Raw genomic sequence first — 15,486 nt, 5'->3', positions numbered from 1 at the left:
ATTCTGGTATCTGTCCCCCACTTTTCCTTCGCTACAGCGACGACTGCATTGGCGCTGCTTCCTGCACGCATGCAGAACTCGTTGACTTTATTAACTTTGCCTCCAACTTTCACCCTGCCCTCAAGTTTACCTGGTCCATTTCTGACACCTCCCTCCCCTTTCTAGATCTTTCTGTCTCTGTCTCTGGAGACAGCTTATCCACTGATGTCTACTATAAGCCTACTGACTCTCACAACTATCTGGACTATTCCTCTTCTCACCCTGTCTCTTGCAAAAACGCCATCCCCTTCTCGCAATTCCTCCGTCTCCGCCGCATCTGCTCTCAGGATGAGGCTTTTCATTCTAGGACGAGGGAGATGTCTTCATTTTTTAAAGAAAGGGGCTTCCCTTCCTCCACTATCAACTCTGCTCTTAAACGCATCTCCCCCATTTCACGTACATCTGCTCTCACTACATCCTCCCACCACCCCACTAGGAATAGGGTTCCCCTGCTCCTCACCTACCACCCCACCAGCCTCCGGGTCCAACATATTATTCTCCGTAACTTCCGCCACCTCCAACGGGATCCCACCACTAAGCATATCTTTCCCTCCCCGCCTCTCTCTGCATTCCGCAGGGATTGCTCCCTACACAACTCCCTTGTCCATTCGTCCCCCCCATCCCTCCCCACTGATCTCCCTCCTGGCACTTATCCGTGTAAGCGGAACAAGTGCTACACATGCCCTTACACTTCCTCCCTTACCACCATTCAGGGCCCCAAACAGTCCTTCCAGGTGAGGCATCACTTCACCTGTGAGTCGACTGGGGTGATATACTGCGTCCGGTGCTCCCGATGTGGCCTTTTATATATTGGTGAGACCCGACGCAGACTGGGAGACTGCTTTGCTGAACATCTACGCTCTGTCCGCCAGAGAAAGCAGGATCTCCCAGTGGCCACACATTTTAATTCCACATCCCATTCCCATTCTGACATGTCTATCCACGGCCTCCTCTACTGTAAAGATGAAGCCACACTCAGGTTGGAGGAACAACACCTTATATTCCGTCTGGGTAGCCTCCAACCTGATGGCATGAACATTGACTTCTCTAACTTCCGCTAGGCCCCACCTCCCCCTCGTACCCCATCTGTTACTCTTTTTAATGCACACATTCTTTCTCTCACTCTCCTTTTTCTCCCTCTGTCCCTCTGAATATACCTCTTGCCCATCCTCTGGGTCACCCTCCCCCCCCCCCGTCTTTCTTCCCGGACCTCCTGTCCCATGATCCTCTCGTATCCCCTTCTGCCTATCACCTGTCCAGCTCTCGGCTCCATCCCTCCCCCTCCTGTCTTCTCCTATCATTTTGCATCTCCCCCTCCCCCTCCAGCTTTCAAATCCCTTACTCACTCTTCCTTCAGATAGTCCTGACGAAGGGTCTCGGCCTGAAACGTCGACTGCGCCTCTTCCTATAGATGCTGCCTGGCCTGCTGCGTTCACCAGCAACTTTGATGTATGTTGCTCAGACCGATGGTTTGAGATATGTCTATTTTAATGCAAGAAGAATCATGACAAAGCGGATGAGCTTACAGCATGAATCAGTACTTGGAGCTATGATGTTGTGGCCATTACAGAGACTTGGATGGCTCAGGGGCAGGAATAGTTACTTAGAGTGCCAGGCTTTAGATGTTTCAGAAAGGACAGGGAGGGAGGCAAAAGAGATGTGGGCATGGCACTGCTGATCAGAGATAGTGTCACGGCTGCAGAAAAGGAGGAAGTCATGGAGGGGTTGTCTACGGAGTCTCTGTGGGTGGAAGTTAGGAACAGGAAGGGGTCAATAACTCTACATTTATAGACCACTCAATAGTAACAGGGATATCGAGGAGCAGATAGGGAGACAGATTCTAGAAAGGAGTAATAATAACAGGGTTGTTGTGGTGGGAGATTTTAATTTCTCAAATATTGATTGGCATCTGCTGAGAGCAAGGGGTTTAAATGGGGTGGAGTTTGTTGGGTGTGTTCAGGAAGGTTTCTTGACACAATATGTAGATAAGCTACAACAGGAGAGGCTGTATTTGATCTGGTATTGGGAAATGAACCTGGTCAGGTGTCAGGTCTCTCAGTGGGAGAGCATTTTGTAGATAGTGATCACAATTCTATCTCCTTTACCATAGCATTGGAGAGGGATAGGAACAGACAAGTTAGGAAAGCGTTTAATTGGAGTAAGGGGAAATATGAAGCTACCAAGCAGGAACTTGGAAGCATAAATTGGGAACAAATGTTCTCAGGGAAATGTATGGCAGAAATGTGGCAAATGTTCAGGGGATATTTGTGTGGCGTTCTGCATAGGTACGTTCCAATGAGACAGGGAAAGGATGGTAGGGTACAGGAACCATGGTGTACAAAGGCTGTTGTAAATCTAGTCAAGAAGAAAAGAAAAACTTATAAACGCAAACAACAGGAATTCTGCAGATGCTGGAAATTCAAGCAACATACATCAAAGTTGCTGGTGAACGCAGCAGGCCAAGCAGCATCTATAGGAAGAGGCGCAGTCGACGTTTCAGGCCGAGACCCTTCGTCAGGACTAACTGAAGGAAGAGTGAGTAAGGGATTTGAAAGCTGGAGGGGGAGGGGGAGATGCAAAATGATAGGAGAAGACAGGAGGGGGAGGGATGGAGCCGAGAGCTAGACAGGTGATAGGCAAAAGGGATACGAGAGGATCATGGGACAGGAGGTCCGGGAAGAAAGACAAGGGGGGGGGGGTTGACCCAGAGGATGGGCAAGAGGTATATTCAGAGGGACAGAGGGAGAAAAAGGAGAGTGAGAGAAAGAAAGTGTGCATAAAAATGAGTCACAGCTGGGGTACGAGGGGGAGGTGGGGCCTAGCGGAAGTTAGAGAAGTCAATGTTCATGCCATCAGGTTGGAGGCTACCCAGACGGAATATAAGGTGTTGTTCCTCCAACCTGAGTGTGACTTCATCTTTACAGTAGAGGAGGCCGTGGATAGACATGTCAGAATGGGAATGGGATGTGGAATTAAAATGTGTGGCCACTGGGAGATCCTGCTTTCTCTGGCGGACAGAGCGTTCAAAAAACTAGGTAATGATAGAGATCTAGAAGATTATAAGGCTAGCAAGAAGGAGCTTAAGAATGAAATTAGGAGAGCCAGAAGGGGCCATGAGAAGACCTTGGCAAGCAGGATTACAGAAAACCCCAAGGCATTCTTCAAGTATGCGAAGAACAAGAGGATAAGACATGAGAGAATAGGACCAATCAAGTGTGACAGTGGAAAATTCTGTATGGAACCAGAGGAGATAGCAAATACTTTGCTTCAGTATTCACTATGGAAAAGGATCTTGATGATCGTAGTGATGCCTTACAGCAGACTGAAAAGCTTGAACATATAGACATAGAAACATAGAAACATAGAAAATAGGTGCAGGAGTAGGCCATTCGGCCCTTCGAGCCTGCACCGCCATTTATTATGATCATGGCTGATCATCCAACTCAGAACCCTGCACCAGCCTTCCCTCCATACCCCCTGATCCCCGTAGCCACAAGGGCTATATCTAACTCCCTCTTAAATATAGCCAATGAACTGGCCTCAACTGTTTCCTGTGGCAGAGAATTCCACAGATTCACCACTCTCTGTGTGAAGAAGTTTTTCCTAATCTCAGTCCTAAAAGGCTTCCCCTTTATCCTCAAACTGTGACCCCTCGTTCTGGACTTCCCCAACTTCGGGAACAATCTTCCTGCATCTAGCCTGTCCAATCCCTTTAGGATTTTATACGTTTCAATCAGATCCCCCCTCAATCTTCTAAATTCCAACGAGTACAAGCCCAGTTCATCCAGTCTTTCTTCATATGAAAGTCCTGCCATCCCAGGAATCAATCTGGTGAACCTTCTTTGTACTCCCTCTATGGCAAAGATGTCTTTCCTCAGATTAGGGGACCAAAACTGCACACAATACTCCAGGTGTGGTCTCACCAAGGCCTTGTACAACTGCAGTAGTACCTCCCTGCTCCTGTACTCGAATCCTCTCACTATAAATGCCAGCATACCATTCGCCTTTTTCACCGCCTGCTGTACCTGCATGCCCACTTTCAATGACTGGTGTATAATGACACCCAGGTCTCGTTGCACCTCCCCTTTTCCTAATCGGCCACCATTCAGATAATAATCTGTTTTCCTATTTTTGCCACCAAAGTGGATAACTTCACATTTATCCACATTAAATTGCATCTGCCATGAATTTGCCCACTCACCCAACCTATCCAAGTCACCCTGCATCCTCTTAGCATCCTCCTCACTGCTAACACTGCTGCCCAGCTTCGTGTCATCCGCAAACTTGGAGATGCTGCATTTAATTCCCTCATCCAAGTCATCAATATATATTGTAAACAACTGGGGTCCCAGCACTGAGCCTTGCGGTACCCCACTAGTCACTGCCTGCCATTCTGAAAAGCTCCCGTTTATTCCCACTCTTTGCTTCCTGTCTGCTAACCAATGCTCTATCCACATCAATACCTTACCCCCAATACCGTGTGCTTTAAGTTTGCACACTAATCTCCTGTGTGGGACCTCGTCAAAAGCCTTTTGAAAATCCAAATATACCACATCCACTGGTTCTCCCCTATCCACTCTACTAGTTACATCCTCAAAAAATTCTATGAGATTCATTAAGAAAGAGGATGTGCTGGAGCTTTTGGAAAGCATCAAGTTGGATAAGTCACTGGGACCAGACAGGATGTACACCAGGCTACTGTGGGAAGTGAGAGAGGAGATTGATGAGCCTCTGGCAATGATCTTTGCATCATCAATGGAGACGGGAGAGGTTCCAGAGGATTGGAGGGTTGCAGATGTTGTTTCCTTATTCAAGAAAGGGAGTAGAGACAGCCCAGGAAATTATAGACCAGTGAGTCTTACTTCCGTGGTTGGTAAGTTGATGGAGAAGATCTTGAGAGACAGAATTTATGAACATTTAGAGAGGCATAATATGATAAAGAATATTCAGCAAGGCTTTATCAAAAGCAGGCTGTGCCTTACGAGCCTGATTGAATTTTTTGAGGATGTGACTAAATACGTTGATGAAGGTAGAACAGCAGATGTTCTGTATATGGATTTTAGCAAGGCATTTGATAAAGTACCCCGTGCAAGGCGTATTGAGAAAGTAAGGAGGCATGAGATCCAAGGGGACCTTGCTTTGTGGATCCAGAACTGGCTTGTTCACAGAAGGCAAAGAGTCATTGTAGACGGGTCATATTCTGTATGGAGGTCAGTGACCAGTGGTGTGCCTCAGGGATCTGTTCTGGGACCCCTTCTCTTCGTAATTTTTATAAATAACCTGGATGAGGAAGTGGAGGGATGGGTTAGTAAATTTGCTGATGACACAAAGGTTGGGGGTGTTGTGGATAGTGTGGAGGGCTGTCAGAGGTTACAGCGGGACATCGACAGGATGCAAAACTGGCCTGAGAAGTGGCAGATGGAGTTCAACCCTGATAAGTTTTGGTCACCAAATTACAGGAAGGATATAAATAAGGTTGAAAGAGTGCAGAGGTTTACAAGGATGTTGCCGGGACTTGAGAAACTCAGTTACAGAGAAGGGTTGAATAGTTTGGGACTTTATTCCCTGGAGCGTAGAAGAATGAGGGGAGATTTGATAGAGGAATATAAAATTATGATGGGTATAGATAGAGTGAATGCAAGCAGGCTTTTTCCACTGAGGCAAGGGGAGAAAAAAACCAGAGGACATGGGTTTAGGGTGAGGGGGGAAAAGTTTAAAAGGAACATTAGAGGGGGCTTCTTCACACAGATTGTGGTGGGAGTATGGAATGAGCTGCCAGACGAGGTGGTAAATGCGGGGTTTTTTTTAACATTTAAGAATAAATTGGACAGATACATGGATGGGAGGTGTATGGAGGGATATGGTCCGTGTGCAGGTCAGTGGGACTAGGCAGAAAATGGTTTGGAACAGCCAAGAAGGGCCAAAAGGCCTGTTTCTGTGCTGTAGTTTCTATGGTTTCTATGGTAAGTGTGAGGTGGTTCATTTTGGTAGGTCAAATATGATGGCAGAATATAATATTAATGGTAAGACTCTTGGCAGTGTGGAGGATCAGAGGGATCTTGGGGTCCGAGTCCATAGGACACTCAAAGCTGCTGCACAGGTTGACTCTGTGGTTAAGAAGGCATACAGTGCATTGACCTTCATCAACCGTGGGATTGAGTTTAAGAGCTGAGAGGTAATGTTACAGCTGGTCAGACCCCACTTGGTGTACTGTGCTCAGTTCTGGTAACCTCACTACAGGAAGGATGTGGAAACTATAGAAAGGGTGTAGAGGAGATTTACAAGGATGTTGCCTGAATTGGGGAGCATGCCTTATGAGAATAGGTTGAGTGAATTTGGACTTTTCTCCTAGCAGCAACGGAGGATGAGAGGTGACCTGATAGAGGTGTATAAGATGATGAGAGGCATTGATCGTGTGGATAGTCAGGTGCTTTTTCCCAGGTCTGAAATGGCTAAAACAAGAGAGCACAATTTTAAGGTGCTTGGAAGTAGGTACAGAGGAGGAGATGTTAGGGTTAAATTTTTTACGCAGAGTGGTGAGTGCGTGGAATAGGCTGCTGGTGATGGTGGTGGAGGCGGATATGATAGGGTCTTTTAAGAGACTTTTGGATAGGTACATGGACGTTAGAAAAATGGAGGGCTATGGGTAACCCTAGGTAATTTCTAAAGTAAGGACATGTTCAGCACAGCTTTGTGGGCCGAAGGGCCTGTATTGTGCTGTAAGTTTTTTATGTTTCTATGTTTTACCAGTTCATGAATCAGGAGCCACTTGGACCCTTAAAGCTGCTCCCACATTCAACAAGATGATTGTAACCCTTCTTCCACATTCCCCCAATCCCCAGTAACAGCTCAACCTTAAGAAACTGACTATCTCTGTCTTTCAAATATTCAAAAGCACTAAAGACCCACAATCTTTTGAGAAGAATATTCCAAACACCCCCAACCCTTTGAGGAGATTGTTACAAAGACCCATGAAAGTGAAAACTATACTTCTCATCTGACTTAAATTTGAAACCTCCTATTCTTAAATAGTCACCTCCTTTTTCTAGACTCTCCTACAAGAGGAGACATTTCCCTGTCAGTATCCCTCTGATCTGAAATGTTTCAGTGAAGTCCCTTGTTCTCTTCGGAACTCTAGAAAGATAAGTCTTTCCTCACCTGATAACCTCCCCATCACAGTAAACCACCGGGACACCAGAGATTGTGCCGATGCTGTAAATTCAGAGCAACACACACAAAACGCTGGGGGAACGCTGGAGGGGAATAAAAAGCCAACATTTGAAGCCAAAGCCCTTAATCAGAGCCTGAAAGAAGGGGGGCAGAAGCCAGAATTCTGATGAAGGGTCTCAGCCCGAAATGTTGACTGTCCATTCCCCTTCTTAGATGCTGGCTGACCTGTTAAGTTCCTCCAGCATTTTGTGTGTTCAGTAAACCAATGAATTGTTTCCAACATGCTAATATCCTTATTTAACTAAAGATGCCACCTGTGCCCCATGAAACAACAGTAACAGACTGTGGTGGAGGCCAAGTCTGTGCGTGTATTTAAGGTGTAAGTTGATCGTTTCCTGATCGGTCAGGGCATCAAAGGATATGGCGAGAAGGCAGGTGTATGGGGTTGAGTGGGATCCGGGATCAGCCACGATGGAACAGTACAGCAGACTCAATGGGCTGAATGGCCTAATTCTGATCCTATGTATTATGGTCTTATTCACTGTTCTCATCTCTGCCACTGGGAAAAGTACTTTTTCCCTAATTATTTATTACTTGCCTTGTCACTGTAGAGACAGTGTAAGGGGTTAACTCTGACAGACTGTCTCACTAAGCAGAAAGTCAGTTTGAAGCTGATTATCTGTCTCGAGATGAAAGAGACCTTAAAACTATAAGACATTGGACCAGAATTAGGCCACTTGGCCCATCAAGTCCGCTCTATGATTCCATCATGGCTCATTTAGTATTCCACTCAACCCTATTCTCCTGCCTTCTCCCCGTAACCTTTGTTACCGTGACTAATCAGGCTCCACTTTAAATATACCCAGCGACTTAGCCTTCACTGCCCCGTGGCAATGAATTCCACAGATTCACCACCCTCTGGCTAAAAAATTCCTTCTCATCTCTGTTCTAAATGGCTGTCCCTATATTCTGAGGCTGTGCCTCTGGTCCTAGACTCCCTCACTATAGGAAACAGCCTCTCTCCATCCACTCTATCTGGTCCTTTCAATATTCGATAGGTTTCAATGAGATCCCCCCTCATTTTTCTAAACTCTGACGAGTACAGGCCCTGAGCTATTGAATGCTCCTCGTACATTAGCCCTTTTGATTTTGGAATAATTCTCGTAAACCTTGTCTGGACCCTCTCCAAAGCTGGCAAATCTATTCTTTGATAAGGGGCTGAAGACTCCAGGTGTGGTCTGACCAGAGACTGCAGTTTCGCAACCCCAAACCTGTGGAGAAGTAAGTTCCCTGTCCCACAGAGTCTCTGGGAGGTGGGATACCGTCCAACAAATACCTCTGTCGATCCACGGGATGTACCAGGGGCAGGAAACGTTCACCTGGGTCCCAGGTAAGCCGTCCGGCCAGCAGATGTGCATGTCAAAGGAGCGGGGACAGAAGACACCTGAGGAAAGCACAAAGCAGGTAACGATCAATCGCAGAAGAAAATCCCCACAGAAACTCAAGAGATTCTGCGGATGCTGGAAATCCGGAGCCACGCACACAAAATGCTGGGGGAACTCAGCAGGTCAGGCAGCATCTATGGAAATAAAAAGAACAGATGATGTTTTGGGCTGAGACCCTTCATCAGCACAGGAAAGAAGAGGGAAGATTCCAGAATAAGGATGTTGGGGAGAGGAAGGAGGACAAGCTGGAAGGTGATTGGTGAAGCCCAGCGGGTGGGGGAGGAGAGATGAAGAAAGAAGCTGAGAGGTGATAGGTGTAAGGTGTAAAGGGCTGAACAAGGAGGAATCTGATAGGAGAGGAAGGGAGAGAGGAGAGGGACTAGGTAACAGTGATAGGCAGGTGAGGAAAAGAGGTAAAGAGGCCAGAGTGGGGAAATGAAGAAGAGGGAAGAGGGAGGGGAACTATTACAGGAAGTTGTAGCGGTCAATATTCATGCCATCAGGTTGGAAGCTACCTAGATGGAAAATGAGATGTTGCTGAAATCCCAGCTGCTCTTTCTGTCACACAGTGTAACCACCCAGGATGTTACTAGGGTGTAGAGTATGAGGGCAAGAACACAAGCAAGTCGCAGTGGAGTGTAGGCCACTCGGCCCATCCAGCCTGACCCATCATCATGGCTGATCTGCCTTGGTTCCATCCCTCCTCTCCCTCATCTTTCAAACATGTATCTTCAGTTTACCCACCTGTCAGGCCTGCTCCCACTGACACCTCCCACCCTGCACAAGCAGTCTCCACCCAGCCAAGATTCACCCGCCACTTATTCCAGACTCATCGCCTGCAGCCTATTTAACCCAGTTCTCATCCACGGCCCTTGTTCACTCATCAAACCAGTTCGCCTCAGCCAGTAGCCCCTCGCTGCCACCCTCCCTGTTGAGTTTTTGTTCCCTCTCGGTGTGCGGCCCATTGTGGCTTGTTATTTTGCTGTCTACTATTAAAGTTATCATTTACTGCAACATCATCTCCACTCTTCTGCTTTTGAGTTAAGCCTCCTCTACATTTCCTGACACCAACCCCCTCTAGAGTAAAGAATTCTAGAGATTCACCCTCCCCACAAGAAGATTCTACACAGCCAGATTTAAATGACTACCCCTCCCTCACCTTGGAATTATGAATTGAGATCTGCTGGGGGTTCACCTCTGTCATACGGGGGCGTTGGGAGCAGACCCAAATGCAACACACAGACACTGAAGTACCAGGGACAGGACAAGGATTATCAAGAAAGCAAGGGGAGTCAGGAAGAAACGACGCTGGACAAGGACACCGGGCCTGGGTAGGACTAAGACTAGGAAAGCGGGACCAGGACAAGGAACTTGGAACTAGGAGCCTGGGCTAGGGCTCCGAGCCGGAGACTGGACGGGGAGCCGGAACCTGGGTCTTGACTCGGGCTCGGACCCCGGATCACGGCGAGGACAAGACGTGGCTACAGGACTGGACGTGGAACTCCTGCACAGGACGAGAACACAAAGCCTTGACTTGGACTGGACAAGGGAACTCCAGGACTGGGCGAGGAATCTCCAGGGCTGGACTCGGCTCGGATAGGCCCTCGCAGGACCGGGATGACTACCGAGGATTCGGATTGGGAGGGGAAGGGAACAGTCCAGCAGGGAATATCTGGTTTGTGAGGTATTTACATGCCGGCCCACAACGAGAATTAAGGCGCCCAATGGAACAAGGGAAAGCAGGAAAACCCGGAATAAGGATTCATGAACCGGACCGTGAACCGAAATGCGGATTTCACGGCCCGGACCACGACAATCCTAGTAGAGCTGCTAGGACTTGATGTTTCAATCCCTATGGTAAGTCGGCACCCTGGACGTTGGCAGTGGGCTTGGAGCGGTGACAAGAAGGGATGGCCCTTTGGTTTGTATCATACGTTAAACACTAGGGTTATAGACTCAGACTCTCGATCAAAGGCACAGCCCTCCCTCCCCTCATTGAGGGCGTCTTCAAGAGGCAGTGTGTCAAGAAGGTGGCATCAATCAGCAAGGACCCTCACTATCGAGAACCCGATCGTGCCTTCTTCAAGGTGTTACACATGAAGCTGCTAAACAAGATAAAATCTTATGGCATTACAGGAAAGATACTGGCGTGGCTAGAAGACTGGCTGACCGGCAGGAAGCACAGAGTGGGAACAAAGGGGGCCTACTCTGGTTGGCTGCCGGTGACTAGTGGTGTTCTGCAGGGGTCAGCATTGGGACCGCATACTTTCACATTAGGATGATGGAATTGATGGCTTTGTGACCAAGTTTGCAGATACAAAGATAGGTGGGGGGGGGGTGGCAGATGGTGTTGAGGAGGCGGGGTGTCTGCATAACAACGTAGACAGATTGGGGGAATGGGCAGATGGAATATTATGTAGGGAATGTATGGCTGTACACTTTGGTAGAAGAAATAAAGGTGCAGACTATTTTCTAAACGGGACAGAAATTCAGAAATCAGAGGTACAAAGGGACTTGGGAGTTGTCGTGCAAGTTCACCCTAGGGGTTAATGCTGGTTGAGTTGGTGAGGCATTGGTCAGCCGCACACTTGGAGCACCGTGAACAGCTTCAGGCCCTGATCTGAAGATGTGCTGGCATTGGAGCGGGTCCAAATGACCGTCACCGGAATACCGGGAATGAAAGGGTTAACATAGGGGAGCGTTTGACAGCGTCGGGCCTGTACTCGCCCGAGTTTAGAAGGGGGGGGGGGAATCTCACTGAAATCCATCGAATGTTCAAAAGCCCAGATAGGGTGGATGTGAAGAGGCTATTTCCTATAGTGGGAGTTTAGGTCCAGAAGACACTGTCTCAGAATAGAGGGATGTACACATGGAACCGAGACGAGGGGGAGGTTCAGGAGAGCGAAGACACACTGGGCGATTCAGGAACAGCTTCTTCCCCACCTGCTGACTGTGGATGTGGCAGGGTAAAGTACCTGTTAACCGATTCTCCTGGTACAGCATGTTCTCCAGACACTCGTTGCGGTATTGCCACCACCTCTGAACCGTGTCTTCGAACAGCGCGTCGGAAGCAGCCTGCAGAAAAACGAGAGAGGCGCCGTGAAGAGGAATCGTGTCCCGGCTCCGGTGGGAGTTTGTACCGAGCTAAGTTGTCCTCGTACGGACCGACTCTCCGTGTCAACAGCGGGCTCCCGGAGTGCTCAACACCGGGTCCTCGCATTACCTCAGAGCCGGGAAATGGGTCAGAATAAAACAGCGTCCCTCAATATATCACACCGCGGGCTCCCGCGGGATGTGCCCCGGACTCTTCGGCAGAAACATCTCGACTCCCAGCTGCAGGAAAACAATGTGGCCGTCCCCGAGATCCCTGGACTCCGCTCTGGAACCAATTTCTCGCGTGAACTACACCCCCACCCACCCCCCAACACACACACACACACACACACACACAGAGCTGTTAATTCCGCGAAGTTGCCCGTTCGGTGATTCCCTTATCTAAGAAAAGAAACGTGCTAATGGAGAAATTCCGGAGGAGGTTCACAAGAATGCAGGGGTTAACGTACGAGGAGCGTTTGACGGCTCTGGGCCTGTTCTCGCTGGAGTTTCGAAGAATGAGGGAGATCTCATTGAAACCTATTGAATATTGAAAGGCCGGGATAGAATGGATGTAGAGAAGATGCTTCCTATAGTCTGGGACCAGAGGGCACAGCCTCAGAATAGAGGAACGTCCATTTAGAACAGAGATGAGGAGGAATTTCTTTAGTTAGAGGACAGTTAATCTGTGGATGTTAAGTCATTGAGTATATTTAAAGCGGAGGTTGACAGATTCTTGATTAGTCAGGGTTTCAAAGGTTGCAGGGAGAAGATAGGAGAATGGGATCGAGATGGTGGGATGGCGGTGCAGAATATATGGGCCGAATGGCTTAATTCTGCTCCTTTGTCTTTTAGTATATGGCCTGATGGAAGACACACAATGGTGCCCTGGCCATTGCTTCTGATCCAAATACTCACGGCAACAGGGTCCGACGCATTCTACCGGCGCTGAATAAGGAAGATCCCAATCATATCCCCCCAAAACAGGACCTGAATCTGACCGCGGCGCACTGGCTGTGATCCCGACACTGATATGGGAAGTGGCCGGGAGATAGTGATTGAGGTTCGGATCAAGGACCAACACAAACATAATGCTGGAGGAGGTCGGCTGGTGGATGTTTATGTTGAGATCCTTCATCAGGGCTGGAAAGGAAGCGGGAAGACGCCAGAATAAGAAGCTGGGGTGAGGAGAAAGGACAGGAGATAGGTGAAGGCAGGTGGGGATGAAGTGAGGCGATAATGGAAAGATAGAATGTGATAGGGTAGCAGAGTGGACCATGGGAGAGGTGGTAGGCAAGAGAGGAGAAAAGTCGGAAAATCGAGGCTTCAGATTCAATATTACTCTTTAAACCCACCTGAACCCCTCCATTATATTCCAGCCATGCGCGCCTACCATTCTGCGTTAAGATCCCGGAGCCTCTGAATTCCGGCCTGTTTGCTGTTCCCCGTGTGTGTGGAACAGAATTCACCCGAGCAAAGATCAACTCGGAGTTACAGGCGTCACTTCTTGTTTAAACAGTTCAAGGTTCCCAATTCAGTCTGAAATCCTGTTAAATCAGAGCTGTAAATGTCAAATCCGTCACCGGCGCTCGGTTTGCACGGCCGCCTTCTGTTCCTCCCGTCTCCTCTCCCCAGACCGAGGGTACTAATCGAAGGCACACGGGCTTGTAATGCCACCATAAGACCATAAGATGTAGGAGCGGAATTAGGCCGTTCGGCCCATCACGGCTGCCTCGCCATTGCATAATGGGTGATTTATTTTTCCTCTTGATCGCATTCTCCCGCCTTCTTCCCATAACCTTTGATACCCTTACTAAATTAAGAACTTATAAACCTCAGCAATAAATATACCCAATGACGGCCTCCACAGCCGTCTGTGGGAATGAATTCCACAGATTCACCACTTTCTGGCTAAAGACATTCCTCCTCATCTCTGTTCTAAACGGACGTCCCTCTGTTCTGAGGCTGTGTCCTCTGGTCATAGACTCCCCCGCTACAGGAAACATTCTCTTCACATCTACTCTATCTAGATCTTTCAATATCCGATGGGTTTCAATGAGAAATCTTCCCCAAACCACCACCCCCCCCCCAATCTGGGCTCTGGGCCTGTACTTCAGCGAGTACAGGCCCAGAGCCATTAAACGCTCCTCATACGTTAACCCTTTCATTCCTGAGAACCTCCTCTGGACCATCTCCAAGCAAGCACATCTTTTCTTAGATAAGTAGCCCCAGACTGCTCACGATAGTCCAAGTACGGTCTTACCAATGTCTTATAAAGCCTCGGTGTCACATCCTTGCTCTACATTCTAGTCCTCTCAAAGCGAATGCTAGCATTGCATTTACCTTCCTTACCACCGACTCAGCCTGCAAGTTAACCTTTAAGGAATTCTGCACAAGGACTCGTTTTAGCGCCTCTGACTTCCGAATTTTCTCCCTGTCTACAAAACTGTGTATGCCTTTATTCCTTCTAACAAGGTGCATGACCATGAACTTCCCTACACTATATTCCATCTGCCACTTCTTTGCTAATTCTCTCAATCTGTCCAAGTCCTTCTGCAGACTCCCTGCTTCCTCAGCACAACCTGTCTGTTCATGTATCTTTGCCCAGAACGTGGCCACGAAGCCACCAATTCCATCATCCAAATCGTCGACATGTAACTGAAAAAAACGGCCCCAGCGGAACACTGGTAGTCATAGTTAGCCAACCAGAGTAGGGCCCCTTTATTCCCATCCTTTGCCTCCTGCCAGTCAGCCAATCTTCTCTCCATGCTAGTACCTTTCCTGTAACACCATGGCCTCTTATCTTGTTCAGCAGCCTCATTTGCTGCACCTTGTCAAAGGTCTTTTGAAAATCTAAGTAACCAACATTCGCCGACTCTCCTTTGTCTATCCTCCCTGTTATCTCCTCAAAGAACTTTAACAGGTATGTCAGAAAAGACTTTCCCTTAAGGAGACCATGCTGACCCTGACCTATTTTATCATGTGCTTCTAACTACCCCGATACATCACCCTTAATAATGGAGTCCATCATCTTCCCAACCACTGGTCAGGTTATCTGGACTACAATTTCCTTTTCTTCTGCCTCCTCCCTTAAAGAATATAGTGATATTTACAATTTTCCAGTCCTCCAAAAGCATTCCAAAGTGATTCTTCAAAGATTATTACTAATGTCTCCACAATTTCTGTAGCTACCTCTTTCAGAATCCTGGGGTGTAGTCCGTGAGGTCCAAGTGATTATCTACCTTCAGATCTTTCAGCTTCCCAAGTGCTTTCCCTTTGGCAATAACAACTGCACTCATTTCTGTCCTCTGACACTACCGAATTTCTTGCATTAGTGAAGACTGATGCAAAATCCTTGTTAAGTTCATTCGCCATTTCTTTGTCCCCCATTACTACTTCCACAGTGTAATTTTTCCAGTGGTCCAATATCCACTCTCACCTCTTTTACTCTTTATAAATCTGTAAAAAAAGATTTGATATCCCTTTTGATATTATTGGCTAAATTACCTTCATATTTCATCTTTTCTCTCCTCATGGCTTTTTAGTGGCCTTCAGTTGGTTTTTAAAAGCTTCCCAACCCTCGAACTTCCCATTATTTTTGTTACATTATATACTCTCTGTTTTGCTTTGACTTACCCTCTCACCCATGGTTGCCTCATCCTCCCTTTAGAATATTTCTTCATCTTTGGGATGAATTTATCTCGCACCTAAATGCCCTACAGAAACTCCAGTCATGCTG

At 47.7% G+C, this 15,486-nt stretch overlaps 1 protein-coding gene across 1 annotated transcript in view; it reads right to left on the bottom strand.

Annotated features, from left to right (window-relative positions):
• The window catches only part of LOC134352293 (glucagon-like peptide 1 receptor), a 62,852-nt gene that overhangs the window by 30,845 nt on the left and 16,521 nt on the right, over positions 1-15,486 (bottom strand). The window contains exons 4-6 of the mRNA XM_063059583.1: positions 13,103-13,253; positions 11,630-11,729; positions 8,546-8,653 (exon numbers count right to left, since the gene is read on the bottom strand). Coding sequence (XP_062915653.1) covers positions 8,546-8,653; positions 11,630-11,729; positions 13,103-13,253 — 359 coding nt within the window. The remainder of the gene's footprint in view (positions 1-8,545; positions 8,654-11,629; positions 11,730-13,102; positions 13,254-15,486) is intronic.

The sequence above is a fragment of the Mobula hypostoma genome, chromosome 9, assembly GCF_963921235.1.
Source record: "Mobula hypostoma chromosome 9, sMobHyp1.1, whole genome shotgun sequence".
Classification (NCBI taxonomy): domain Eukaryota; kingdom Metazoa; phylum Chordata; class Chondrichthyes; order Myliobatiformes; family Myliobatidae; genus Mobula; species Mobula hypostoma.
This window is presented reverse-complemented; position numbering and strand designations above follow the sequence as displayed.